General features: G+C 41.1%; 3 protein-coding genes across 7 annotated transcripts; all 3 read left to right on the top strand.

Annotated features, from left to right (window-relative positions):
- Positions 1 to 1,980: 1,980 nt before the first annotated feature.
- On the top strand, positions 1,981 to 3,892 carry LOC129857745 (zinc finger protein 3-like). The gene is made up of 2 exons (XM_055926269.1): positions 1,981 to 2,212; positions 2,684 to 3,892. Exons 1-2 carry the CDS (start codon positions 2,005 to 2,007, stop codon positions 3,397 to 3,399), a joined length of 924 nt encoding a protein of 307 aa, XP_055782244.1. The 5' UTR covers positions 1,981 to 2,004; the 3' UTR covers positions 3,400 to 3,892.
- Positions 3,893 to 10,639: 6,747 nt separating this feature from the next.
- LOC129857744 (zinc finger and SCAN domain-containing protein 2-like) lies at positions 10,640 to 14,081 on the top strand. Its single transcript, XM_055926268.1, has 2 exons — positions 10,640 to 10,966; positions 11,345 to 14,081. The coding sequence occupies exons 1-2, from the start codon at positions 10,774 to 10,776 to the stop codon at positions 12,502 to 12,504; spliced, it is 1,353 nt and encodes a 450-aa protein (XP_055782243.1). The 5' UTR covers positions 10,640 to 10,773; the 3' UTR covers positions 12,505 to 14,081.
- Positions 14,082 to 14,270: 189 nt separating this feature from the next.
- Positions 14,271 to 23,270, top strand: LOC129857743 (prenylated Rab acceptor protein 1-like). Of its 5 annotated transcripts, none has more exons than XM_055926266.1 (7): positions 14,271 to 14,379; positions 14,960 to 15,054; positions 15,549 to 15,572; positions 15,694 to 15,939; positions 16,173 to 16,270; positions 20,575 to 20,676; positions 22,116 to 23,270. In XM_055926266.1, the coding sequence occupies exons 2-7, from the start codon at positions 14,981 to 14,983 to the stop codon at positions 22,205 to 22,207; spliced, it is 636 nt and encodes a 211-aa protein (XP_055782241.1). In that variant the 5' UTR covers positions 14,271 to 14,379; positions 14,960 to 14,980; the 3' UTR covers positions 22,208 to 23,270. The 5 variants fall into 5 exon arrangements, with proteins under 5 accessions (XP_055782241.1, XP_055782240.1, XP_055782238.1 ...); XM_055926265.1 differs by having other exon boundaries at positions 14,272 to 14,379; positions 14,896 to 15,054; positions 15,727 to 15,939; XM_055926263.1 differs by having other exon boundaries at positions 14,272 to 14,379; positions 14,896 to 15,054.
- The last annotated feature ends 970 nt before the right edge of the window (positions 23,271 to 24,240 follow it).

The raw sequence follows: 24,240 nt of genomic DNA, 5'->3' as shown, positions 1-24,240 counted from the left end.
CCTGCGCAGGATGTTCCCCAATGCTGGATGGGTGACCTGAGTGAAAAAGTTTGGGAATCTCTGCTATATCGCACAGTAATAGGCTACTGTAGCCTACCCATACTGTCAACTATTTTACATAAGCTACCGGTCTATTTACTGTGTGCTGTAATCTTTTGCAGTAATGCTGTATCCGGCAAAGGATTGTGTCAGTTTCTGAAAGAGAAAATAATGGCAAATGGTTGTGCACCTGTTAGCAAATGTTTAAATTCAACATTGCATCGGCTTTCTCCCAAATCTAAATATGATGGAATGCCCGCGAATTCTTGAACATTGTCCAGGGCAAACTACAATTTTTTTTTTTTTACTGTACTTACAGTAGCATACATAGAGGCCTACTTCAATGTAAAATATCAACTGTTCACCTTTGAAATTCGACTGTATATTGTGCCATTGGCTTCCCTGAAAACAGGTACTGACAGGAGGAGCAATATGATTCTGTCAGGGGTAGTCACACTGGATGTGGATGGTGATGGAAGCTTTGGCGGTCCACACAATGAAGAAGCAGGTGTCCCTTCCAGTGATGTGGACCTGACCTTGTACCTGGTGCCAGCAAGACCCTCCCTCCCTGATATAGAAATCCTTCGACTTCATGGCATCTTCAATGGTAAGGTCCCTTTGCACCATAGGGACACTTGACCTCCACCACTACTGTGACCCTCCAGTGAGGCACCCAGGATCCCAGACCCCGTGACCTAAAGCCCCGACTCCTGCATATCCATCCCTGTAGCCATTTGAATGCCTTGATACCCTCCTCTTCGTTATCTGTAGCCCACCTTACAGACAATATCCCATCCAACGACTGATCTGAGGACCTTTTTTAGCAGCAACGGAGTTAAGCGCTTGGCCCTAACCACTGCTCCATAATTACTGGCCGTCAACCTCCCTCTCCTCATGGTGTGCCAGTTGGGGTTGGTGCGCTGTCCAACTGTTGCCTGCCGTATAGCCTCCTGCTGCTCCGCTGACAGCGCCATGACAGCCAGGGTACCTGCATGCCCCAGGTGCCCTTGTTTTTTAACAATGTTCGGTACAGACAGGGTGACAGGGAGGGTAGCTGTTGTTCTGGCTCAGGTTCCATGAGACACGCCGTCCCACTGAACCTGTCCCGGAGACGGTTCCTTGGCCACTGAAGATCCTCCTCTGTGAACTCTCGGGACAGAGGGTTGTTGTCTTCAACCGGGTTACAGGTCCTCCACTGACTGCACCTGGTTGGGCACGGCTGGCTTCCTCAACTCGCATTCCACATCTGTACGGCCGTTATTATGAACCACCAAAATAGGCTGCATGGCTAGAGCTGTTGCGGTGACCATATCACCGCCACACCGGTGGTCACGAGTCATGAAGGCAGTCAAATTGCATGTGACCATTTAGTCATGGTAATTAGGATTCTCTAAGCTCTGATGCTGTTGATGATCATTAGTAGCATACCAAACAAATGTAACCAATCTACACTCGTACATTAATCTTCTGTAATATATTATTTTTTATTTAACTAGGCAGGTCAGTTAAGAACAAATTCTTATTTACAATGACGGCCTATACCCCGGCCAAACTCTAACCCGGACGACACTGGGCCATTGTGCACCACCCTATGGGACTCCCAATCATGGCCAGTTGTGATACAGCCTGGAATCAAACCAGGGTCTGTCGTGACGCCTCTAGCACAGAGATGCTGTTCCTTAGACCACTGCGCCAATCTATCAATAGATTTATAGGTTCTCAAAACATGTTACATAGCATAGCCTATATATTTATAAACATGTATAGTTATTAAATAGTTTTGTCTTTCTCAGAATTTTTTTCTGGAAGCATGAATTATTACTTAATCCAATTTCAATTTAATAATGCAATTTTCATATCTTATTTGAGTTTATCCCATTTCAGAGTGCTCAACGGGACTTTTATTTAGAAAATCGTGAGAGTAAAACACGTGACCGGAAGTAATAACCTCACACTGCTTTGTTTATGTTACTTGGGGTAGCTACTCGACTAGCATTCCTCAAAATGTCAAAAATAGAGTTGCTGAGATTGTTTCTCAACGAAAGATTGACAGCTGCTGCTGATGAGATATTTGGGACAATTGAAAAGACAATTGTAGAGTACCAGGAAGAAGTGTCCCGAACGAAAGAGGAGAACAGCCGTCTACGGGGGATGTTAAGGTTACAAAAAACAGGTTTGTGACTTTTTACAACGCTTATGGGCACTAGCTAGCTAGCTTATACAGCTTTGATATTACTGCATCTAGCTAGTACTGATTGATGTGAAGCTCATTAATATTTGCCCTTCTGACTCATTGCATTGCCAGCATTGCCCCTTGGATTCTCGAGAACTAATTCAGCTAGCTACCTGCATTCTACATGTTTTGTCAGACCCCAAAAAGATGCAGGTTTGCCTGGCCTGCTTCAACTCTGCATGCTCACTATGCTGTAGGTTTTCCAAAAGTAAGAATCAAAAGACAATCTTGGGACAATCTTATGCGTCCTCCCATGGGGTGGGAGGATGCATAAGCCATGAGTGGCAGGTGTTCAAATCCCGGCTGTGGTTTGAATCCAGACTTGGCGTGTCTTTGTTTTCTACTTATTACTGCTTATATGTATTTCTTTCATCATGTAATTTGATATTTTTTTTATCCATTCTCCCTCAGACCCCCAGCCGCTGACTGTCTCAGACGAGGATCTTCCCCCTGAGCAGCAGCACTGTGAGCAGCAGTGGAGCCCAAGTCTGGAACAGGATGGTCCAGAGGCCACACAGATTAAAAAGGAGCAGGAAGAACTCCGGACCAGTCGGAGGGAAGAGCAACTTCAATGGCTAGAGTCTGGTACCAAAGACTTCACATTCAGTCCGTCCTGTTTGAAAAGTAACTATGATCCGATTCAGAACCCAACTCATTCATCACATCTTCACCAAGTACAAAGTGAGGAAAGCAGAGAGAATCCAACTCATTCATCACATCTTGACCAAATACAAAGTGAGACAAACAGTGAGAACCCAAGTCAGTCCTCATACCTTCACCAAATAGAAAGTGAGGAAGACGGAGAGAACCCAGCAGCTCAGTCCTCATATCTTTACCAAATACAAAGTCAGGAAAACCGAGAGAAGCCATGGCAATGCCGTGTTTGTGACAAATGTTTCAGCAATATTCATCATCTGAAAGCGCACGTGAGGAGTCACACAGGGGAGAGACCATATAAGTGTCCTATATGTAGAAAATGCTTTATGACAACAAGCGCATTGAATAGGCATCAGACAATTCACACTGACGGAAAACCGTTTAGGTGTAATTATTGTGGCAAATCCTTCAAATGGATGAACTCCCTTGGAAGGCACATAAGGATTACCCACGAGAGGGAGAATATATGACAGCACCTTGTGTGGGGAAAGGGCAACAGCTGTTATGAAAAAGTGACATCCTGATTCTTTTTATATTCTATTGCCATATAATATTATAATATGCCATATGCTATTGCCATATAATTACACTATAACAAAATAGAACACTATGTTATGGTTAATTATAGGATATCTATGGCTATTTTGTGTGTGTTGTCTTTTACATGTTTGTAACCACTTTCCCAGGGACTGCAGATGGAAATATGTCTTGATCAATGTGTGTTGTCTTTGTCAAATAAATCAAATAAGGTCAAGATTTCAGAGGCGTATCTTGCTGTGCATAAAGATTGTTTTTTTTGTTCATATGTTATAATGTCATGTCACATCTGTTTTGACCATTTCCTCCAGTGTTCAAGAGCCAAAACATTTTCCATATGCTTACATTACTGTACTTTTTTTTATACCTCTGATCTTTGTAATGTGCACACCTGATGGCAAAAAAATAAATAATCAACACACCAAATCTGTTGCCATAGTCTTATCCCTACTTAGCTATGTTTCTAAGTTTGATGCCATTGAAGAAACATGTTCAGTAATTAAAGCATGTAAATAATTCAGTCCGAGAACTAAGGAGATGTCACATGACTTAGATTTGAGACTGATGATTTGAAATGATCTGGCCAGGTTTTGTAACGTTTTGTCACTGCCTACTCATTTTGTGGCAGTCTCCATGGGTTAGGCTACTCTCCACCCAGAGACAGTATCGCACTTCCAAAAAACGGATTGGCTAGTGAAACGCACACTCGACCCTCTGATTGAACCAGAAAACGGTCAATCAACATGGATCTGATGCGCTACAGTAACGCGGTGCGAAATATTTGGTGTCGCAAGTGTGAAACTGAATGTGAAAAACAAATAAACAATCTATACACTTTTATATTTATATCTTTTCTTATTCGACTGGTCACTAACATAGGCCTACGGCATTGCGCCAAATTATTGTAATCTGTGTTTCAGAACCAATAAATCAAATCAAGTTTATTTTATATAGCTCTTCGTACATCAGCTAATATCTCGAAGTGCTGTACAGAAACCCAGCCTAAAACCCCAAACAGCAAGCAATGCAGGTGTAGAAGCACGGCGGCTAGGAAAAACTCCCTAGAAAGGCCAAAACCTAGGAAGAAACCTAGAGAGGAACCAGGCTATGAGGGGTGGCCAGTCCTCTTCTGGCTGTGCCGGGTGGAGATTATAACAGAACATGGCCAAGATGTTCAAATGTTCATAAATGACCAGCATGGTCAAATAATAATCAGGAGTAAATGTCAGTTGGCTTTTCATAGCCGATCATTAAGAGTATCTCTACCGCTCCTGCGGTCTCTAGAGAGTTGAAAACAGCAGGTCTGGGACAGGTAGCACGTCCGGTGGACATGTCAGGGTTCCATAGCCGCAGGCAGAACAGTTGAAACTGGAACAGCAGCAAGGCCAGGTGGACTGGGGACAGCAAGGAGTCACCATGCCCGGTAGTCCTGACGCATGGTCCTAGGGCTCAGGTCCTCCCAGAGAGAGAAAGAAAGAGAGAAGGAGAGAATTAGAGAGAGCATACTTAAATTCACACAGGACACCAGATAAGACAGGAGAAGTACTCCAGATATAACCAACTGACCCTAGCCCCCCGACACATAAACTATTGCAGCATAAATACTGGAGGCTGAGACAGGAGGGGTCAGGAGACACTGTGGCCCCATCCGATGATACCCCCGGACAGAGCCAAACAGGAAGGATATACAGTGGGGCAAAAAAGTATTTAGTCAGCCACCAATTGTGCAAGTTCTCCCACTTAAAAAGATGAGAGGCCTGTATTTCTCATCATAGGTACACTTCAACTATGACAGACAAAATTAGAACCCCCCCCCAGAAAATCACATTGTAGGATTTTTAATGAATTTATTTGCAAATTATGGTGGAAAATAAGTATTTGGTCAATAACAAAAGTTTATCTCAATACTTTGTTATATACCCTTTGTTGGCAATTACAGAGGTCAAACGTTTTCTGTAAGTCTGGTGGCTGGGGTAGTGTCATTTTCATATTGCAGGCTGGCTGGTAGCTGGGAGTAGCTTTATTGGAAATGTACAGGTGTAAATCCTGCAATTTCTGTTTCCTAAATCCTAAAGCATTAATTACTCTGCAAAAAAACCTAGAAATGTGGCGAACTACACTTTTGCTTGTGGGGTAGAGTGCCCTTGCATCACTACTTGTGACACTACCCCGACCTCATCCTGCAATTTGGGCGACTCATTCGTTTGTGGACACAGCTTTGAGAGCAAGCACTCCTACTTGTCTGAGAGGCACCAGTTACTCCAATCTTACTTATGCAGCGGCCAATTGTTTCCACATAGCATTGAAGTTGTTGGTGTCATGAATGAATTTGAGAAGCAATTATATAACAACGCCATTCGGGGAGTTGTACAGTCAAATGGGTTCACAAAGCAAAGCATTGCAGAGGTGTTTAAAATTGTATACAAAGTAAAAGCATACACTAAAGGCCTTGTTGTAATGGGAGAAAATGATGACGATACACATTTGGAAAGATCTCATTGATTCTGGTTACAGAATCACAGGTCCATTTAATTGTTGGGGGGTGTCACGACTTCTGCCGAAGTCGTTGCCTCTCCTTGTCCGGGCGGTGTTCGGCGGTCGACTTCACCGGCCTTCTAGCTATCATCGATCCATTTTTCATTTTCCATTGGTTTTGTCTTGTCTTCCCACACACCTGTTGTCAATCCCATTCATTACCTGTTGTGTATTTAACCCTCTGTTTCCCTTCATGTGTTTGTCAGAGATTGTTTTATGTCAAGTGTTGTTTTATTGGTGTATAGGTGCGCGACGGGTCCTCGTACCCATTTTTATTTGATGTATGTATATTTCTCGTGTTTGGAGAAACACTTCGTTTACTCTCCTGCGCCTGACTTCCCTGCCACCTATACACACGACGTTGACAGGGGGGTGTATCAGTCTGTGTCACTGGTCGATCTCGGGTTCGTTTTATACCATATTCTCTGATTAATTATGCGTGTGTTAATGCAGTTAGTCTGAGCGATTATTACATGTTGTGTCACGCCCTGACCTTAGTTATATTTGTTTTCTTTATTTTTTTGTTAGGTCAGGGTGTGACAAGGGTGGTTTGTTTAGTTTTTGTATTGTCTAGGGGTTTTTGTCTTGTCTAGAGTTTTTGTTTATCTATGGGGATTTTGTATGGTCTAAGGCACAGGTGTCAAACTCATTCCACGGGGGGCCGAGTGTCTGCGGGTTTTTGCTCCTCCCTTATACCTGATTGATGAATTAACATCACTAATTAGTTAGGAACTCCCCACACCTGGTTGTCTAGGGCTTTATTGAAAGGAAAAACCAAAAACCTGCAGACACTAGGCCCTCCGTGGAATGAGTTTGACACCCCTGGTCTAGGGGTTTGTAGGTTTATGGTGCCCTGAATTGGTTCCCAATCAGAGACAGCTGTTTCTCGTTGTCTCTGATTGGGGAGCCTATTTAGGTTGCCATTTGCCTTGTTGGTTTTGTGGGTAGTTTTCTGTTTTGTGTGAGTACCTGACAGAACTGTTGCGTTTTGTTCCACTTTTTGTTTCAGTGTTCAGGTTATAATAAACATCATGAACACGTACCACGCTGCGCTTTGGTCTACTTCTTCCTCAGACAAATTGTGACATGTTGTTTCCCTGCGTCACTCAGTGTGTTCTCCGTAAACGATGAGATCTTTGTCAGAGCATCTGAGGGCAAATGTTGGAGTGAATATTAAAGACCTTGATAACATTCAGCTGGAGGCCATAAAATACAATTTGATGCCAATATAGTGCCAGGAATTGCTTCAGTCCTTCATCCAAAGAGGTGAGATCTTCATTGATATATGTAACATATTTATGTAATTGTTATGAATAGGTATTTGGCTGTCCCCATAGGAGAACCCGTTGAATATCCATTTTTGATTCCAGGTACATGTAACCAAGAAGGGTTCTCCTATGGGGATAGCCAAAGAACCCTTTCAGAACCCTTTTTTCTAAGAGTAGAAACCCTTTTAAGGTAGAGTAGAAGAGTAGAAACCTTTTTAACACAAGGTTAAAAAGGTTCTGTAAATAGTTAATTTTTTTGCCCTCATAAATTTATGCTATGAGGGAGCGAGGCACATGCAATTAAAGGTACAGAAAAATACATGAAAGTACAAAAATATACAAATGTTTCTGTAAATTGTTGGTCCTCTTGTGCTGGTATGGAGTGCAGCGCATAGCCTAAACGTCTTTGTATTTTTTTTCAAAGAAATTAAGAATGGATAGTTTCTGTAACAATGGATAGGACACTTGTCCTCCAAGCATCAGTGACCTTCAGGAACAGTGGCCTTTCCTTTTCATCAAGTTATGGCTCTGCGACCACTTCAATACCCTCACTGGCATCGTGATTGACGGTTGCCTGACTCAAGCTTTCCTGAACAAGGGTAAGAGAATTGTGAACTTCAGTGCCTGAAGAATGAAATCGACGGTTACATCAGAGGCAATGACGATCTAACAGCCAATGCTGCCATTCTTTTGTTGATGACCCACTTCAAAGAGAAGGACGAATCTCTGTTCCTCTTGGCAGATGTAAGGAATAGTGCTTTTATACTTCTAAAGTTCATATGATTAATGGTGTTTATACTGTTAGAGGAATTTCATAAGTCCTTTATGAGCTCATTAATTAAAATCACTGTCTGTTTCTAAGAATTTGTAAGATCCTTATTAACATAAAAGACAGGGAACAGTCTTATTAAAAATAGATAATAGTATTTATTCTCGGAGAACGCTCCCATTTAACCACAAACGAGTTTATATACAAAATATGATGTCATTGGTTACAGAATAAAGCTCCTCTTGACCAAGGTAAAACAGGTTCGAAAGTTCATTCCAACTCACCAGCGCACACACATGACACACAATATCATTTATTCCCCTGAAGGCTCACTATATTTATTACCACTTTAGCAGACAACTCGAGATAATGGAAGACCTAAGAAGTTACTCACTGCCTTATCTAAACATCTCAGGGCTAAGTTGGGTCAGTTCAACCATAGTTTAACGATCCTTTTTGCTTACTTTATAACCCACAGTGCTTTGCTGCAGGAGGGACTGGTGCACTTCACAAAATAGATGTCATCATGAGGTAGGAAAATGATGTGGATATATTGAAGCAACATCTCAAGACATCAGTCAGGAAGTTAAAACTTAGTTGCAAATTGATCTTCCAAATGGACAATGACCCCAAGCATACTAACAAAGTTGTGGCAAAATGGCTTAAGGACAACAAAGGCAACGTTTTGGAGTGGCCATCACAAAGCCCTGACCTCAATCCTATAGAAAATCTGTGGGCAGAACTGAAAAAGCGTGTGCGGGCAAGGAGGCCTACAAACCTCAGTTCACCAGCTCTGTCAGGAGGAATGGGCCAAAATTCACCCAACTTATTGTGGGAAGTTTGTGGAAGGCTACCCAAAACGTTTGACCCAAGTTAAACAATTTAAAGGCAATGCTACCAAATACGAATTGAGTGTATGTAAACTTCTGACCCACTGGGAATGTGAAAGCAATAAAAGCTGAATAAATAATTCTCTACTATTATTCTGACATTTCACATTCTTAAAATAAAGTGGTGATCCTGACTGACCTAAGACATGGAATTTTTACTAGGATTAAATGTCAGGAATTGTGAAACTGAGTTAAAATGTATTTGGCTAAGGTGTATGTAAACTTCTGACTTCAACTGTATGTTTTGTGATTTTAGGTCACTGGAATTAATAAGGTGCAAATTCCTTTGCCAGACACATCAATGCTTGGTAATACATTTGATGTAAGGTGGAACAGAAATATATAGTATTGTGGTACCTATCTAGAGATGTCTAGTAAGTATACACTAACACTTACTTTGTATTTCAGGAAATACTCTATTGGGTTCCTCAAAATGGATGGTGTCGATCGAGGTGTTGGGGGTTACCCTGGGGGTCGGGTGTGGGGCTATACCAATGCCATGATTACTGTATATGTGTGATAATAACCTTTGTATGCTTTCAATGTGCAATGATGGAAAAGTACTGGATAATGGAGATGTACTGCTTTAGTTCTCAGGCTGAGAACTTCCTGCACCTGCTGATAGTCACACAGGCTCAAGGCCGAGATAGTAGAGTGAGAAACCACAGTCTACACATGTTTTTCTCATCTTAGATACTTTGTATCTAATCAAATGCAACAATGTTAAGGTATGATTGACAAGTATAAAGAGTGTCTCATGTTTCGCCACAGATCTTTACTATAGACTACTGAGGTATTCTGTATGTGAATCTCTATCTGCAATTGCATTTTATTACTAAATCGTTTTATACTAAGGTTCCTGTGTCTGTCATCTATCTGGAAGACTGATTGTTGAAGGAAACTTGCTGTAAATGTACAGCAAGGAGGCTGTAATATGTTTTACATTAAGGAAAATCATACTGTAAACTATTACAGCATCACTGCTGTAAAGCAAAATTACAGTATTAAACTGGCAACTGGTGCCAGTATAATGCTGTAAATTTACAGGGAAAAGTTTTACAGTGTACATTTTATTAAAGAAAATGCCAAAAGTGCAGGCCTACCCATTGTTAGTTTAAGATTTGAAGAAAATAAAACATCCGATTATTTAAAGTGACGCTAGAAACAATTTGTAAAATACCCTGGAAAGACATGACTCCGACGCAACTGCGATATCATAGTTTAGTTTCTTTGACGCTGAGATAAAACCTATAGACTAGAAGACTGATTGGTAAATAATCTAATTATGTCACTATGAATTGATTAAGCTATTCACTTTCGGTACAATAGATGTTTACATTGGGTTAATCCATAGAAGAGTAGCCAGACTAGCCAGCAGTTAAAGCTTACATTTTTCTGCGATGGTAGCCTACTCGTTCTAAGGGTGGAGAGGTAGGCCTAACTTTTGTATGCATCATGCTCAGATTCATAATGACGTCTCCCATTTCATTATTTGCAAACAAGACACACTGCATTGGTATTGGAGAAATGTGATAAGATGAACACAAGGGCCTATCTCTCTGTCCATTCTTAGCCTGTAATTTCGGTAGTTTGTGTGGTATTAACAAATATTGAGATTCGGACCATTTTGAGACTTGTTTGTGACTCGAACAATAGTGACTTGGTCCCACCCGGCGTCCACTCCACTCCTGTAGGTAGCGACATTGCAGAATGCGTTAAGCCGTGGTGCACACACTAGGCATGCTTTTGGCACAGCAGATACATATATATCATTGATGAACGGAGTTGTTGTCAAAGAAGAGCGTTGTCACTGATTGTTAGCTAGCTAGCTAGCATTCTGTAAAAATGTCTAAAATACAGCTGTTGAGAGTGTTTCTCAACCAGCGGTTAACTGTGGCTGCCGAGGAGATATTTGGGGCAGTTGAAAAAACGATAGCGGAGTACCAGGAAGAGCTTTCCCGTTCGAAAGAGGAGAACGACCGTCTACAGAATAGTCTTGACATCGTTATTAAACCTGAGATAAAGTTACAAAGAGCAGGTTTGTGCCATTTTTATTGAACCTACATGTCATACACATTGACAACGTTAGTTGTTTCATTTTGAGAGTCAGTTGTCCACAAAAGTAACATTGTGTCTAGACATTCTTGAAGAATCAACGCGCATGCTCGCCCTTAGGGTTCCTCCCGTTCCAGCTATTATTTCCCTGTTGCCACATAGCCTAATTGTTTTTTGCCCGTTTTAGATTTTTTGTTGATGTACTATAATTCAGTCAATATTTGATGGATTTGTATATCCAAAAGCGTCGAGTATGTTACTCCATTATGCAGCTGTTAAATTTACCAGAACTGTATTTTTGACCTTTTATCAATTTTGACGTCAGTTGTATTGTAACATTAGCAGACATCTCTCCCTCCAGACCTCCAGCAGCTCACTGTATTGGAAGAGGAGGTTCACCCTGAGCAGCAGCCCTGTGAGCAGGATTGGAGCCCTAGTCTTGGACAGGAGGACAGCGAGCCCATACGGATAAAAAAGGAGCAGGAGGAACTCAAAAAGCAACTTCAGTGGCTGGAGTCTGACACCAGAGAGTTCATATTTGATCCTTTCTGTGTAAGTGATTATGATCAGGATCCAACTCAGTCCTTGCAAATTCAAAGTGAGGAAAATAGGGAGAGAGACTCTCAACCAAACATTGTAACTGGACAGATAAAAACAGAATCTGATGGAGAGGATTACAGAATATCAGAACCAACCTGTTCTTCAGCTCAGAGTAAAAATAGTGAACATGTCAATGGGATGGAAAGCAAAGGAGTGCAGTCTGTTTTAAAGTCACACAAACCAAAGACCACAAGAAAACTAAAAAGAAAACAATCTTATATCAGTGCAAATGGCATGAAATGTACTCCATGTTCTTGTAAGGTTTGTGGGAGGTCTTTTCGGTACAAGCGTCCCTTTTTTAATCATGTGCAAAGTCATGCACATATAGAGGATAAACAACATCCCTGTGGTGTGTGTGGAAAGCACCTAGATTCTAAAGAGAGTATGAAAGATCACCTCCAAACTCACGTCGTAGCTGAGCCTGAGTTTTGTCATGTTTGTGGTAAAACGTTCACCACGAAGCTTAGGCTGAAAAAGCACATGAGGGTTCACACAGGAGAGAAACCATACCGCTGCGATGATTGTGGCAGGTGTTTCAGCGATGCCGCCAATTTGATCGGACACAAAAGGACTCACACCGGTGAGAAACCATATTGCTGCCAGGAATGTGGCCAAGGATTCACTCAAAGTGGACATCTGGTTTTGCACAGGAGGAGACATACTGGGGAGAAGCCATATCTCTGTTCTGTTTGTGGCAAAAGTTTCAGCACCAGATCAAATTATACAGGACACATGAGAGTTCACACAGGGGAGAAACCATACAGCTGCCATGTTTGTAGCAAATGTTTCAGCAATACTGCGAATCTGAGTGCGCACAGGAGGATTCATACAGGGGAGAAACCATATTGTTGTGATTATTGTGGCAAAGGATTTGCTCAGAATGGAAATCTTAAAATGCACATGAAGACACACAGGAAATAAATCGTATATGCTAATTGCTGTGTTTGTGAGAAATATCTCAGCACTGACACCCACCCAACTTGAGAATCCAAACAGGAGAGAAATACATCTCTTTCGTGACTGTGGCAAAGCCTTTGCACAGTGGAAATTTGGCAAGGCATAATGAGAATGCACAAAATGTATAAAATATCAGAATTCAGCATGCACAACCACATTTCAACAGTTTGTTTACACTGGAGAGAACGGTGATCTGGCTCATCTGACGGTGCTTATGAGGTTTCACACACAGTTGTGAGAGACTATACAAGTGTCCAAAAGAAAATGCTTTATCACAAGTGTATTAACTAGGCTTCAAACAAGTGAAATGGAGGAAAAATTGTAGGCCTACATGCAATCCCTGCTGCAAGTGCTTCAAGTAGACTCACTAGGAAGGCACATTCACAACAGGGAGAAAACATGGCAGGGCCTTCGGGGAAAGGGCATCAGACAGTGGATTGAGAGGCATATTCTCACTTCCACCAGTAAGAGGAGATGGGGTCTAGTACATACCCACAAGAACCTGGCTCTTGGATCAACAAGATATGACTGAACTAGTTTGAACTTACAGAACATTGTTAGAAGTCCACATGAATATTGCGCATCAGATTGCAGAGCAGTAGGAGTCCCTGCTCATTAGTATGACTTGGGACACACATTTGAGCTGCTGTCCTGTATCTTGATTTTTTTTTGTTGCATTTTTTGTCTTGAAAGTAAAATGCCTTTTTAATGATGTTGTCTTACTTTTCAAAGTATTTGTTACTTCATGCCTTTCCTACCAAAACTATTGTCATACCTCTTGAGTTTGATGTCAATTTGCTCGCAAAGAAAATAAATGCTTGTCTATTTCATTGTATATCTATTGACAGGTATAAATAATTAGTATGCTATGTTCCAGGTGAACTATTACATGTGCATGGGCTACCATCTGAAATGTGTGCTTCTTATTTCAACCAGAAATTTAAATATAATAAAACATCAAAATGTATGATCATTTTTACATCATACATTTTCCAGACATCCAGAAAGTGGCACAGAATAAATATCAGATATGCAGTAATGGGAAATTATTTGGGAAATTCTTTCCCTGTATTTGATTTACTGTTGATACGTAAAAAACATAATTGTGTGGGAAGACAGACAGATGCATTTCCTTGGGTAACCTATCTATATTTAATTAAGTCGCTTTGCGCCTGTTAGTACAAAATGATCTATTGTAACTAACTATATTGATTATACTATGTTTTACCTGGTTAACTGCCAGTATCAAATGTCTGCCAGTGTTGAATGTTATGGTTAAAGTTTGACGCAAGACTGGATTTGAGGACACACTGATAATGTATCTTTGACACTGTGTGATTATGTAGCAGCTGATGTGACTTCCTACAAGCCTCTGGCTGGTGTTTACAGAACATTCAGTGCTGTGTCATTAATATATAAGGACCGTTAGACATTTTATATGCTTCTGTTCTGTAGGTGTTTCCTGTAGTGCTGTATTAAACCGGATTGATTTTGATTTGACTTCATCAACGACTGCTCTCCTTTTTGTTCACCTGAACATTCCTGTTACGTAATGTTCATTGATAACTCTTAATTCATAAATAGCTACTCCAGTTAAATGGATAATATTTTTCCAGTAATAAATGAATAAAAAGACATGGTCTTGATCAAGTTTACATTTAAAAGTATTCTATCCTATTTTTGACTTTTAATTTGAAACTCATTAACTTTTTTTTTACCGGAAGTTAGACCCAGCGTTCAATTTCGTCCCACGGCACATCCGCTGAGCAACAGCACCGCAGAAGTACATTTTTCAGTTTTTTGTATTTCTGAGCACAGCAGTAAACATTTTCAACTACTGTGAGTATGCCTTCAAAAATATGATTTATGTAACTATTTTATATGTAGCAAAAGCTATTCGTTTTCATATGCAATGATAGAATAGTGGCTAAACGTAGCAATAATTGACATGAAGGAATGGTGATGTGGCTGTTGTTAAAGGCTTCTTCGACAGGAATCGTTATTTAGTATTAAAAAAAATGTAAAAAAGGGAGATATTCAAGGTTTCGAGTAATGACAGTAAAAAACGTGTGTGTTAGCTAGTTTCTGTGATTCGGTTATTTATATTCTAACTAACGTTAGCTAGCTAAACGATGTGGCAATTGAACTGTCTGTGGGCAAGCCCATCAATGATGACAAACATTTTCCTTTCCATAACCCCAGACTCTCCCTACAGTCTCTAGTTTTTTCACTGTGCATTATTCATTGGTTACAACAATTGAAAGCGTAGTTTTGCATTGCGTGAGAGGATTTGTTATCACTTGTGAAACAGTGCCATTAACCTTTTTATGTCTATTTTCTGTCACTGCTATCTAGTATTTTAGCCTACATCTTTCCTACATCGGCATCAGTTACTCTAATGAAATCTGGTGTCCCAAAGGGTGAGAACTGCCTTGTAGACATGGACTCCAAGGCAGGGGATCTCTTCAGTGCTGAGCCAGCCGACGCTGCTGGATCCGGAGGTGTGATGGGAAAGTGTGTGCTGTTGTTTTTCCAGCTCTGTCTCTACCTGTTAGTTAATCTGTCTAGTACGTGGCTTGCCAATCCTGTTCCTGGAGAGCTACCCCCCCTTCATATTTTTGCTCAAACCCCAGTTGTAACTAACCTGATTCAGCTTGTCAACCAGCTAAATATTAGAATCAGGTGAGCTAGATTAGGGTTGGAGTGAACCTACAGGACGGCTCTCCAGGAACAGGTTTGGAGATTCCTGCTCTGGTGCCAGCGGTCTGTAAACCTGGTCCTGGAGAGCTACAGGGTGTGCAGGCTTTTGTTCCAGCCCAGCACTAACACACCTGAATCAACTTGATGAGTTGTAGCACTATGCATCTCTCTGGGATCATGGTTGGTGACAGGTTCCGGTCCAAATACATTTTATATACGTTCCTCATGTGTAGTCATTCTTCTGTGGCTATTATTGTGTCTGTAGGACAATTGTGATCTGAATTTGTCTCATATTTTTCTTAATCTAGCCTACCACTAAAGGAACTAGATGGGTCAGTTTGTCCTTTCCTTGTATTATTCCTGGCTATGATGTGTTGCTGTTCATTCTGTCCACCATCAGTCTCTTGAATTGATGCTATAACATGATTCCATCTCCCCATACCTCCTGTTTAGTTTACCACCCTGGCTTTCTGCCTTGCCTCACAGGCTGTGGCTGCCCAAAGGCCTCTCGGCCACTGTGGCCAAGGAGTGGTTTGATCGTCGCCGCGCGTCAATCCGTCCCTGGGCTGGCTTCGTGGATCATAGGAAGTTCACCAAGCCCCGCAACTTTGGTGAACTGTGCCAGAGGGTGGTGCGCAACTTTGACACCTACAACAGCAACTACATCTTCATCTTCCTCGGCCTTATCCTCTACTGCATGTAAGAGCTGCGGGACAGGAGTTTAAGGACACTGTGGTATTCAGTGAATATAAAAACACAGTAATTACATATTGCATCTAGACAGACTGCTGCCAGCAGCCTATTTTATTTTCAAATTCAAAATCTGAGTGGTTCGAATAGGCCGAGATCTATGCTGGATTGAGTTTATTTAGAATCTGTGATTATCAAAGAATAACTCTTTCCCTTTTCCAATCTCCCCCTTGTTACCTCAGTATCAGCTCTCCCATGCTGTTGATTGCTTTGGCAGTCTTTGTTGGTGCCTTCTACATCATCCACCTCAAGTCCCTGGAGTCCAAACTGGTCGTCTTTGGTGAGTAAAGCAGTCATGATCTGTGAGATGATTGATATGGAGCAATTTCAGTGCCAACAGAGATTGTATTTGAATTCCATCATTTTACATTTGTTTTAGAATATTGAGTTTGAATGTAATATTTTTGAATATGTAATGCACAAATGTAATAATTGAATTCTTGTATTTCATGTTTTGACACCGAATTGAATGAATATTGCATTGTTTTATTTAATTGAACCTTCAAATTCAATATTTATGTATTCAATTTCATTCATTGTCTATGTATCTATTTCACAAACTATCAAGTTGATCAAAGTTTCATATATTCAACTTCTCAGATGCATTCAAATTCAGTTGTCTAAATTCAGATTCAAAACCAGAGACCAACATCCTGGTACTTTGCCAGCCAGGAAAGGTAGAGGAAAGAATCAAATGCTCTCTGTGGTAACGGAAGCTTCTGGCGGTATCTGAAGCCAATGTGGCATGTTGAATTGATTTTCTTCCTATGAATTTGGCTCTAGCATATGAACCGTTTTAGCTGTAACCTATTATGACCCCATTCCTGAAAGGTTAGGCTCTCTGAAACATGGACGTGCCTTCTGTTTCCCTCTATGATGCCGTGTGCAGGACACGTTAGAAGGGAATGTCACAAAAATTTGACCCCCATAAGAATATAGTTGAATAGCCTGGTTAAAGCCCTTCCAAGGAAAGCTTTTCCACTCCCTATTTAATCTTGCTGTTGTGACTGACTGGGTTCGAACCAGGGCTCCTGCATGTAACACGACTGTTAGCTAAACGCCCATAGGAAGCTATCATGTCTTCAAGTCTCCAGCAAGGTTACTCATCAAAAGAGCCTAGTTCATCGAACCACCCAGTTTACATTGAACCCCACTTTGACCTCATACTGAGAGATCACAGCACCAATATACAGTGCATTTGGAAAGTATTCAGACCCCTCGACCTTTTCCACATTTTGTTACGTTACAGCCTTATTCTAAAATGGTTGAATGTTTTCCCCCCCCTCAATCTACACGCAATACCCCAAAATGACTAAGCGAAAACAGGTTTTTAGAAATTTTTGCTAATTTATTAAAAATAAACCAGAGACCTTATTTACATAAGTATTCAGACACTTTGCTATGAGACTAAATTGAGCTCAGGTGCATCCTGTTTCCATTTATAATCCTTGATGTTTTTCAAATTGATTGGAGTCCACCTGTGGTGAATTCAATTGATTGGACATGATTTGGAAAGGCACACACTCTATAAGGTCCCACAGTTGACAATGCATGTCAGAGGAAAAAAACAAGCCATGAGGTCGAAGGCACAGATCTGGGGAAGGGTACCACAAAACTTCTGCAGCATTGAAGGTCCCCAAGAACACAGTGGCCTCTCACATTCTTAAATGGAAGAAGTTTGGAGCCACCAAGACTCTTCCTAGAGCTGGCAGCCCAGCCAAACTGAGCTATCGGGGGAGAAGGGCCTTGACCAGGGAGGTGACCAAGAACCCGATGGTCACTATGACAGAGCTCCAGAGTTCAACGACCCTAAGCACACAGCCAAGAAAATGCCGGAAAGGCTTCGGGACAAGTCTCTGAATGTCCTTGAGTGACCCAGCCAGGGCCCGGACTTGAACCCGATCGAACATCTCTGGAGAGAATGTATCTGCAGATGAGAATGGGAGAAACTCCAAGCTTGTAGCAAGAAGACTCGAGACTGTAATCACTGCCAAAGGTGCTTCAACAGAGTACTGAGTAAAGGGTCTGAATTCTTATTTCAGTTTTTATTTTTTATGAAAACTGTTTTTGCTTTGTCATTTTGGGGTATTGTGTGTGGATTGATCAGGAACATGTAGCCTTATTCTGAAATATTGTTTTAACGTAACAAAATGTGGAAAAAGTCAAAGGGTCTGAATACTTTCTGAATGCATTGTAACTGGGTTCAAAATCAGGCCTACTGCACAACAACAACACGTTCAGTGGCAAACAGAAGCATATAGATCTGTGCAGCCTATTTAATGAGAGTGCAACAGAGGTGGTTTGGTGATCCATGCATGTGATGCGCAACCTTGTCTGAGACCTGAAGACGTGCTTGTTTGACTGACGGGGTTCTAACCCAGGTCTCCTGTGTGCCAGACAATGCAACTCTCAGACAACTCTGGACTCGTTTCGTTCATTTGAGTCACACAGGACCGGCACATTAGTTTGTTGAGCTGTGTATGTTTTGGTTATACAAAGCCATGTCCATCATAACATTCAATTTGTGCATGTTAGAGTGCCACTATTAGCTGAAATATATGATCATTTCTTTTCAGTAAAAATGTAATTAAATGTATTGTCAGCCTGTTGTCATGCAAAAGACTGCCGGTCTCAATGTAACTGACCGTTAATGGACAGAAACATGTTGAGCATCTCCAGGCCTCCACGCGTACAAGCCGCTGAGGTGCGCCTTTGGAACATCTACATTTTAAAGTCAAATAAATCTATTTTAATATACACCCTCACAATAAATCCATGATTTATTTCAGTCAGGTCTTAAGAAACATTATAACAGGTTTCTTCTTCTGAACAGAATATGAGTTGGTCTACTGTATGTCATCTGGCCATGCTCCATGCCATAGAAAGAAGAATATAGTTGAACTTAGCTGAATAAAATAGACAGGCTATTTTTCCCATTCCGGAGCGAGTGCGTGAACCTTTGAAAAAGGTCCTATACACGCTATGTTTAGAGTTATTTGGCAACTTTAGTTGTGACCGATACAAACCTTGGAATGTCTTAGAAATCAAAACGCATATGGGCTGCATGATGCGACTACAGGCTATTGATGTTTCGAGAAAGTCGCAAAGAAGGCTTGTGCTCTGTTCCTTGCCTCAGGCTGCACAGCTGTTCTCTCATCAAGTGATCATATTTTCACCCATCAGTCTATTCTCGATTTAATCTTGTCTTTACTACTATTTAACATTTAGATTTAGAATGGCTCATTGAGGCTGCGCGCTTTTCAGCCCAGCCGGTCCATTTTTCAATGATGCCTGGTAGGCTACTTCGGTTTTATAGCGGAGCTGTGCTTAATATGAACTGCTGAGAAATATATATAAGAACCCCTTTTTACGCGTCAACCACTGTTTGAGAAGCATCCTCTCGTTGCGCGACAGATGATATTCCTCCCGAACTCTGCATGTCATGGGCTCTGCAACCTTGTTACTGCAGCTACCCAGTGCTTAATTTGGGAAACCAATTGGAATCTGTTTGGGAACATCGATAATAACATGTTTTCGCACTGAAACCTATATTTCACTAAACTGTTGACAGCTCCTCTGCACGCTCAATAAATAAAGGAGAGAGAGGAGGACGGAAACGCATGGTGGTGAGATATTCTGTAGATAAAGGTAATGTTTTTTATGAAAATATCAAATAAATTCCTATTACTAGGTTATTCAAAATCCAATACAAATTCACTATAATTGCAGTCTACCTGTATGCCGCCCTGCACAGTCAATGCACCAACATCATCGCCTAGGGCTATACGTTCTCTCCCAGACTCATGGATAAAAAAATTGGAGCGTAGCATAATGTAACCAGACCATCCAGTATGCATACTATTACAGTCCACACTCAAAGGCTAGACCAATTATGTACCAAAGACATCTTAAGTCAGTTTTGTTTTATGTTTTTCAGCCATGTGTAATATGCGGTATCGTATAAGGCACAATCATCATTTTAATAAAAATATATTTTTTTTTTACGGGTTTGGGCTCATAAGCCTATGCATAAGCTCTAATATGCATATGGGTGTCTTGAATTAATCATCACTTTAGAAAGCGCTGTCCATTTTGTTGTTAGTTTTTGAAACAACATCCACAACGACCATCTTTGACACTCAGTTTCAACCTGCTGTTTAACATTTTTTCCCATAGGTCCATGTTCCAGAGTCGAAGCTTTCAGGAATAGGGTCGTAATAGCTTATAGCCAAAATGGTTCAAACGCTAGTGCCAAATTCATAGGAAGGAAATAAATTCAACATGCCACAATGGCTTCTGTTTACCACAGAGATATACAGACAATGAATGCAATATCTACCATATTGAAACTTAATATTTAAATATTGAATTTCAATATTCTATTAAATTGAAACATAATTGTAAAACCGAATGCAATGTTTGTTCAATTCAGTTTAAAATAAACAAATTACAAATAGAAAAATCTCAAATTCAGTATCCTAATACAAATGCAATATTTATGGAATTTAAATATAATTTCTGTTGGCACTGAAATCAATCCATTATTTGGGTGTAGGGTGACTAGTGATTTTATTTTGCCCACAGGAAAAGAGGTGACCGGACCTCACCAATTGAGTCTGGCTGGGGCGGTCTCTTTCCCTGTGTTCTGGTTGGCTGGTGCAGGAGCTGCAGTGTTTTGGGTCCTGGGTAAGTTACAACCCCATCTCACTCTTTACTGTACACATCAAACCTGGCATAACTGTAGACTTAGTTGTAGATATGCAGTATGGAATGTATTTCAAATGAATCTTTCTTTTGAAGGAGACAAATTATTAGGGATGTAACAGTCACGGATTTGTATGGAAGCCCAAACCGATCCAAATGTTGCTTACACCAGTAACAAAATCAATTCACTTTACGAATTGCAGAGTCACTCACATGTTTTGCTCATATTACAAACTTTTTACCTATTGAAGGTACCTCATATTTTGTGACAAAGGACACATCCTCTCCTTCATTGTCGGACTAAGCATGTAACTGTTTTGACAGCAGTGGAGGCTGCTGAGGGGAGGACGGCTCATAATAATGGCTGCAACGGAGCAAATGGAATGGCATCAAACACATGGAACCATGTATTTGATACCATTCCGCTCCAGTCGTCACCATGAACCCGTCCTCCCCAATTAAGGTGCCACCGACCTCCTGAGGTTGACAGTCATTGATTTACAAGTAATTTTGCATGCCAACAAGCCCAAGAATTATCAGTAGCCTAGTCAAACTGCGCACCGTGCCCATCTTTGTTTGCTGACCAACGGCAGGTAGGCGGCCTGGCCTGTCCCTGATCTTGCTCATCTGCGGGCATCTTCAGTTTTCAAATGCTAAAATGGCTTGCACGATAGTAGGCTTTATATCAGTTGAGTGACAACCTCTGTAAGTTGCTAGATTGTTATCTTTGCGCTTTTGAAAATGGTGTTTTGCCGGAATAAAAGTAAGCTACCGGAGACGCAACTTTACCTTTAACTTTACCTGCTGAACGGAGCTTACAACAGATTTGACTTTGATTGTTCACGTTCACCATCAGCAATAGTTTCGGTAGTTGTGTTTTAAACGGTCAGTGTATATGGTCATTTTTTTTAACATTATATAGGGTAAAGTTGATCATTTCATCACGAGGAATCACTTTTGCGAGGCACACGGCGGAGTTAAGAAGCTCACTTAATAACTTCCAAACGGTCAAAACCATTTGACTTTGAGATGGGGGTGATATCCAAAGTTGTGCGTATACACTGAGTATACAAAACATTAGGAACAGCTGCTCTCCCCATGACTTGGACTGATCAGGGGAATCCAGGTGAAGGCTATGATACCTCATTTGTTAAATCCACTTCAATCAGTGTACATAGGTTAAAGAAGGATTTTTTAGACAATTGAGGCATGGATATTACTTTTTACGACACCAATAGGATTTGCGTTCTTTAATTCCCGCCATGAAAATTGTCAAATGATAGCGATATAGTGCTAAGATTAACCATTGTGTTTGGTTTCTCAAAATGGAGCCCTAAATGTATGACCTAGGCTTTTACTCTCCTTTTCCCCCAGCCTCTCCTATCTCTTCCAATTGATTGACTGTCTCTCATCTCACTCAGGTGCGACGATGTTTGTGATTGGCTCTCACGCTGCCTTCCGAGAGCTGGAGGGAGGATCGGAAATGGAGGAGCTCTTCATGGAGCCTGTGTGAAGGCATATCGATAGAGGAATCTTTATATCTGTGCCAGTCTAGCATCTGTGACAGCATTGGCAGTGCCATTGAGGCTACAACCCATAGGGAATCCCCACATGGGTGACTACTTTAAAATGGCAGAAGCATGTTGGAAGGCCTCAATGGTGCTGCCCATGCTAAAGCAGCCTTTTGGCCACTAGAGGCCTCTCTCTTTCTCTGTGTGAACCCTCAACACTCACCTTTGACCTTTCATAATATAACACAGAATGCACCTTCTCTTGCCTCTGAAGTGATTTGCTGTTACTGACCCTCTACAACTCTTTAATACCATAATAATACTCAATTTAGACAAATATATGGATTGACTGTCATACACATAGAGTGACTGAGATGTTCATATACCTCAGCACATACTTCATACTGTATGTCTTTTCCAAATGTGACTGATACTTCTCATTTGTGTTTAATACACCTTTCTTCCCGTGAAGTATCAGTGTCACCTTTGTTTAATGCCTCTGTACCTTCTGTTTAATGTTGTGGATATCTAATAATACAACATGTCACTCGGTCAACTCAAGACCTGACATGTTACAAAGAGCTTTAACATCGCCACAGTAGTAATAATTCAGATTGTTTTTTTTTATCCTATATAGCTGATGTTGAGTAAGTCCGCAGTGAGCGCATGAAAAACTGCATGAGGCAAGTGGCATCAAATCGCCAACGCTTCTCTGACTGGGGAAGAAGTGCCATTTGCAGCTTTACAATGTATTTTGTTCAACTAGAAGTAATAGTTCTTTTGGACATATTGCATTTACTTTAAAGCAATGCTTAGTGGATATTCCAGATACCTAATGGTGATTAAGCATTATGTTTAAATCATACTTTTAGGTGTATGCAGGCATGTGGTGCAGTGTTGTTGGGTAACTTTTCAGAATTTATTAGCTCTGCTTTATGACTTAGACATTTTAAAAGTCAATATTATTATTTTTAAATATATTTCATACTTGTCACGCTATCTTTATGCTATTTTTTTGTATTTTTTATGACAATTGGGAAGTGCATTAAACTATCCTACCTGTAAGATATTGTGTTGCGTCCGATTGTGAGTATGTTTGTGTGAGGACTCAAGTCCAAGCATGAATTCTAAAATATTTGGGTCCCTTTTGCACATATTTATTTGTGGTGATTTAAAACATTACATTAAAGGTTATTAAAGGTTGTATGTTTATTCTGTGTATATACAGTATATGTGCCAAAATTGCAATACTTTGTAGACCCTTTTGTGTCCTGGATGTGCCGCCACACAATAGGATGTAGTTTCCCCTACTTTTCCCTTTCCGTGTCCTCCTCCCTGTCCTTCCCTCCCTTTGTGACACTTCAGATACCGCAGTGCTCACCACCTCCCCTTCCCCCCCCTTTATACATGATCCCTGTCCATTGCTCATCAAGACAACCCCATGCACAGGTTGCCATGGAGATGACCTTGGAGGTTCACCCATCCACACACACACTTCACTCACTGGCGTACTGCACACTGCGGCAAAGCCGGGCGATCGATATTCTATTATGCGGAGGGGGAGATAGAGGAGCCACACTGCAGTGAGCTCACTGCATGGACATGTGGGAATTTAGGGGGAGGGCTGTGTGAGAGAGCGAGTGTCGGTGATGTAGAGTATCAACGCAGTTTATACACCTTTTGTGAATAGCATTTACCATTACGCATACCTCGTCATCTCGATCAATGCTAAGCGTTTACTCACATTTTTCCCACCCTACTACAATCCCTGTTGTGGAAAACTGCATCAGAAATGGCAACTACTGTATTCCCTGTAGTGCACTATATAGGGAATGGGATGCCATTACGGACAAACACTAAATGTGTGAAGAACAGAGGGAGGAGGAAGCGTGTTTAAAACGGTAGGTGCAGGGACAGGCATAGGCTCTGTCATACCCCCATGACAGGTTTATTTGACCTACAGTAATATCTATAGCAGATATTTGCCACTGAACACATCTATTTAGCCCAGATTAATCTTACTCCAGGATTAAAC

The sequence above is a fragment of the Salvelinus fontinalis genome, chromosome 6 (genome assembly GCF_029448725.1).
Source record: "Salvelinus fontinalis isolate EN_2023a chromosome 6, ASM2944872v1, whole genome shotgun sequence".
Taxonomy (NCBI): Eukaryota; Metazoa; Chordata; class Actinopteri; order Salmoniformes; family Salmonidae; genus Salvelinus; species Salvelinus fontinalis.
The sequence above is the reverse complement of the archived record's forward strand: the minus strand, read 5'-3'. Positions and strand labels throughout refer to the sequence as shown.

What these genes read in the sequence shown, in the direction of transcription:
- LOC129857744 (XM_055926268.1), top strand. Translation starts at nt 10,774, where the DNA reads ATGTCTAAAATACAGCTGTTGAGAGTGTTTCTCAACCAGCGGTTAACT. An exon ending in GATAAAGTTACAAAGAGCAG is followed by an intron (nt 10,967 to 11,344) that starts GTTTGTGCCATT and finishes CTCTCCCTCCAG; the next exon opens with ACCTCCAGCAGCTCACTGTA.
- LOC129857743 (XM_055926263.1), top strand. Translation starts at nt 14,939, where the DNA reads ATGAAATCTGGTGTCCCAAAGGGTGAGAACTGCCTTGTAGACATGGAC. An exon ending in GGCCTTATCCTCTACTGCAT is followed by an intron (nt 15,940 to 16,172) that starts GTAAGAGCTGCG and finishes TTGTTACCTCAG; the next exon opens with TATCAGCTCTCCCATGCTGT. An exon ending in GTCCAAACTGGTCGTCTTTG is followed by an intron (nt 16,271 to 20,574) that starts GTGAGTAAAGCA and finishes TTTTGCCCACAG; the next exon opens with GAAAAGAGGTGACCGGACCT.
- LOC129857745 (XM_055926269.1), top strand. Translation starts at nt 2,005, where the DNA reads ATGTTACTTGGGGTAGCTACTCGACTAGCATTCCTCAAAATGTCAAAA. An exon ending in GTTAAGGTTACAAAAAACAG is followed by an intron (nt 2,213 to 2,683) that starts GTTTGTGACTTT and finishes ATTCTCCCTCAG; the next exon opens with ACCCCCAGCCGCTGACTGTC.